We start from the raw sequence: 3,880 nt of genomic DNA, 5'->3' as shown, positions 1-3,880 counted from the left end.
TTTCGACGCCCATTATTCATATAAGATACATCTAAATCTGAAGACACATTTATCCAGATTCATTCTAGATGTATCTTTTAGTGTTTTAATTTTTTTATAAAATATTAGGTTATTATTAATATTTTAAAATTTAAAATATATAAATTAAAAATTAAAAAATGTTTTTACATAACCTAGTTGTCCAAATTCAAATGCATCTGGACAAAAATTTAGTCAAATTCATTGTAGATGTGCTTTTTAGTTCTTTTATATATTTATATATATATATATATGTTTTATAAATTTAAAATTTTTATTTATATATATTATATTGTAAAGTTTTATATATATATATTTTAATGGTAGATATTTTTATATTTTATATATTTTAAAATAATAATAACCCAAAAACATATATATTTTAAAAATTTAAAATATATAAACTTACTAAAATACATCTAAAATAAATCTGGTCAAATGATTGTCCAAATTTAGATGCATCTGGACAGCTATTTTGTTTAGATTCAATTTTTATATTACATTTTTATTAACTTATATATTTTTAATTTTTTTAGTTTATCTCCAACACATGTCATACTCAGAGACTATCACGTGTTATCATTAGATTGGCCATCAGTGTCACGTCAACATAAACTAACAATGTTAGTGCAAATGTACAACTTAAGTGACATGTTACAAGTTTAGATATCAACTAGGTCACAAAAAAAAAAAAATTCAAGTACCAACAATATAAGACATAATTAAGAACTAAAGCCGCTTTATAAATTAACTTACTAATTGATTGTTGTAATAAGACATAATTATTTTTTATTTGATAATCTATATATAATAACTAATTTTTCATTTATATTTTAATGTTTTATTTCAAACTAAAAATTTTAAATATATTTTCATCAAACATTGGTAATCCCATATATTTATATGCTTAAATATTGTATTTTTATTTCAATTCAGGGTTGATTTTGAAGTAACTTGGGTAATTTTTAAAGTGTGTTATGTTAATGTTAAAAGTAACATTTTGTTATTAAACTGGGTACAAACTATGAATCTATTCATACATATCTTACATTTCTAATCATTACATAGTAAAAAGAAAAACAAAATTCGATTCCCAGTAAACACATTTATTTATATTTTATTGAAATAAATAAAATAATTAAATCTGTTTTACCTGAGTATACAAACAAGTAAAATATATATATACATATGATTTCCAGTAAATTTGATTTGATGTTAGAGTTGCTTTGTAGCTTCTTCAAATATCCCTTTAGATCTTATACTAATAGAAAGTTGAATCAGAACCTTTTTCCATACTCTGCCCAGTTATGCTTTATGTTAATATGTGAAATTCAGATGATACTAATGTCTTACAAGTTGTATCCCATGATGCATGATGCTATTTATATCATAAAACACATGGTGTCACTTCATCCAAATAGCTTCTTCTTGAACTGGACAAATTGTTGAGGGAAGAAGATAAGTATCTCTTTAAATGCCATAGCATAAAGAATGAGCACATCAAGAAACAATACCATGGAACCAACTTTTCAAGAATCATGTTTAAATCTAAGCCTCGCATGACACATAATTATACCACACTAGATTTAGCCAATTTTTTGAAGTCACAAGGATACCAATACAAATGTGTCTTAATAATCACAAAGTTTAGAATCAAATTTTTACAGTTCAGCACAAACAAACTAAAAACTGGAATAATCTAAATTAAAACTGAGTAACTGAACTAAAACTTACAACTCATGGTGGGATTCAGATACCCTATATAATGAATTTTGAATCTAGATACTTAAAACCCAAACCTCCACTTTTACCAACTGTGCTAAGACTTCATTAATGGAGATTTAACAAGTGTCATCAAAATTTATATAAAACAATTAATTAATATTACACAGCCAAAACATGACTACCTAGACGATGAGTAGATAAGGGGGCAAAAACAAAAGAAAGCATCTCAAAACAACAAGCACCACTGACATAGTTAATTAAACAAGCATTTAGCAAGTTAGAAACATTCAAGTACCATCAGGCACCTGCCGCATTAATCTTTTCCTTAACTGTGGGTTGTGGTCCTGTTCAAAACAACAATAAAATATCAGAAATATACAAGCTTGATAAGGTTTTGCCTATGTTAGCAACTTCAAGAGGAGAATAAAAGTTTTATTTATTTATTTTTTATTTTCAGAAATGATTAGGTAAAGCTAACCAGAGATCAAGGCCGTGGGCCTGGTCTTGAACAAAATCTTGTGGCGAATAACTCCAACAACATCGAGCTCTACGCATGATGAAGAAGAAGTAGCCACGTCCATGTACTTAATTTTCTTGAGAACCACCATGGGCTTCTTAAGGGCCACTTTGGACCCCGTTAATTCATGATAGCCGACCGTGAAAGTGTAATTCTCCTGCAGATTTAGTTAACATGAAAGTGTAATGGGGGGTATCAGTGTAATAATCTAAAAGAAAAAGCAAAAAAAGAAAACCTGGGAAGAAGGGCGGCAAAGCAGTCCGATTTGGAGGTTTTGGAGAGAATGCTGGAAAGAAGGCTGCACTTCAACCACGCCTTGCAATTCGATAATTGCCCATTCAGGGCACTTCTCTGCCCCACAACTACACTTTACCTGGATCTGCATTCTTTTTCTTTTCCACTTTATCTGCAAACAAAAACGGTTGGATAATTGATTGATTCAAGAGAAACGGGGAACATTTAAATTGAATTTTGGGGGAATCGGCCGCCGCAGTGGCGCGGCTCTTACATTGGGGGATGCTTTTGACAGTGCTAAATTCCTTTTTTACCCTTAATTCAACTTTCCAAATTTTTATGGGCTTGACAGGGGTATATGGCCGGACCCTCTACTCAAAATTCTTTTCCAATTATGTAAACTGGGTCATTTATGGGCAAACAAAGCAAAAAAAGACAAGCAGAAATCCAAAACAAAACGAACATACACCTGGGCCAAGCCCAAAACAAAAAAACAAAAACAAACAAAGACAAATCCAGTTCAAGCAACTTCCCGCCAAAAGAAAAACAAAACAAACCCTGGAAGGAGCTGTCAACAACAGAATCCATGGTTCGCAGCAGCCAAAGCCGAAAGATGCAACGCCAAGCTTGCCGATCAGCTAAAGTAGGGAGAAGGAGGTGACCAACGGTAGCGGCAGCGAATCGCAGACAACCCCACGGTGCCCAGAGCGAGAGGATCCCCTCGGAGCCAACCAACCAAACCCAACTGCAGCCGAACCAGCAAGCCCCATGCAGTCCCTCTGCCCAAGCCAACCGAAGAACCCCAATCGTGCAGAATCGTCTTAGTCAGCTATTCCAGTCGATCCTAAAAGCCGGCTGTCGAAACCATTTTTAAATTTGAAAAAAAAATCGACTTTTTGAAATAAATGGGAGTCGCCACTGATCTTTTATTGGGGTGTGTGATCGGCTCACCTTAAAACAATTTTGATCTACGAGATTTGAGAAAATAGGTTCGGGAGTCGGTTACGCACGAGGAAGGGTTAGCACCCTCGTAACGCCCAAAATTGGTACCGATTTGATTGGTCAATGTTTTATTGTCGAATTTTTGAAAAGATTTTAAAAATACGATCCTTGATGAGAAAACTTGGATGAACTAGCTTGAATGATAATACGCACTTATTTCGAAGAAATAAATTATCACACCCAGTGAGTTAGGGTGTTACAATTCTATCTTCGAAATTAAATGTGTTCTTTTTTGATGAAAATCATGAGTTTAAAGAAGGTTACTTGATTGTTTAAGTCAATCGAGAAATCAGAATCCAGTGAGTTAGGATTCAATTTCTCGAAATTCTTAAACCTCAAATATTGCCTTTATTTTTGAAAATCGAGACAATAAAATGTCACATC

The 3,880-nt window shown here is 32.3% G+C and overlaps 1 protein-coding gene across 2 annotated transcripts; it reads right to left on the bottom strand.

The window, feature by feature from the left end:
• Positions 1–1,823: 1,823 nt before the first annotated feature.
• LOC105791178 (uncharacterized) lies at positions 1,824–2,780 on the bottom strand. 2 transcript variants are annotated; one of them, XM_012619125.2, is made up of 3 exons: positions 2,496–2,778; positions 2,222–2,417; positions 1,824–2,087 (listed from the first exon to the last, which is right to left on the bottom strand). In XM_012619125.2, the coding sequence occupies exons 1-3, from the start codon at positions 2,643–2,645 to the stop codon at positions 2,041–2,043; spliced, it is 393 nt and encodes a 130-aa protein (XP_012474579.1). In that variant the 5' UTR covers positions 2,646–2,778; the 3' UTR covers positions 1,824–2,040. The 2 variants fall into 2 exon arrangements, with proteins under 2 accessions (XP_012474579.1, XP_012474580.1); XM_012619126.2 differs by lacking the exon at positions 1,824–2,087 and having other exon boundaries at positions 2,217–2,417; positions 2,496–2,780.
• Between the last annotated feature and the right edge of the window lie 1,100 nt (positions 2,781–3,880).

The sequence above is a fragment of the Gossypium raimondii genome, chromosome 8 (genome assembly GCF_025698545.1).
Source record: "Gossypium raimondii isolate GPD5lz chromosome 8, ASM2569854v1, whole genome shotgun sequence".
Classification (NCBI taxonomy): Eukaryota; Viridiplantae; Streptophyta; class Magnoliopsida; order Malvales; family Malvaceae; genus Gossypium; species Gossypium raimondii.
This window is presented reverse-complemented; position numbering and strand designations above follow the sequence as displayed.

Coding starts and splice junctions, on each gene's coding strand:
- LOC105791178 (XM_012619125.2), bottom strand. CDS start 2,645: ATGCAGATCCAGGTAAAGTGTAGTTGTGGGGCAGAGAAGTGCCCTGAA. Junction 2,418..2,495: donor TTTGCCGCCCTTCTTCCCAG/GTTTTCTTTTTT, acceptor CTAAATCTGCAG/GAGAATTACACTTTCACGGT. Junction 2,088..2,221: donor GCCCACGGCCTTGATCTCTG/GTTAGCTTTACC, acceptor TGTTTTGAACAG/GACCACAACCCACAGTTAAG.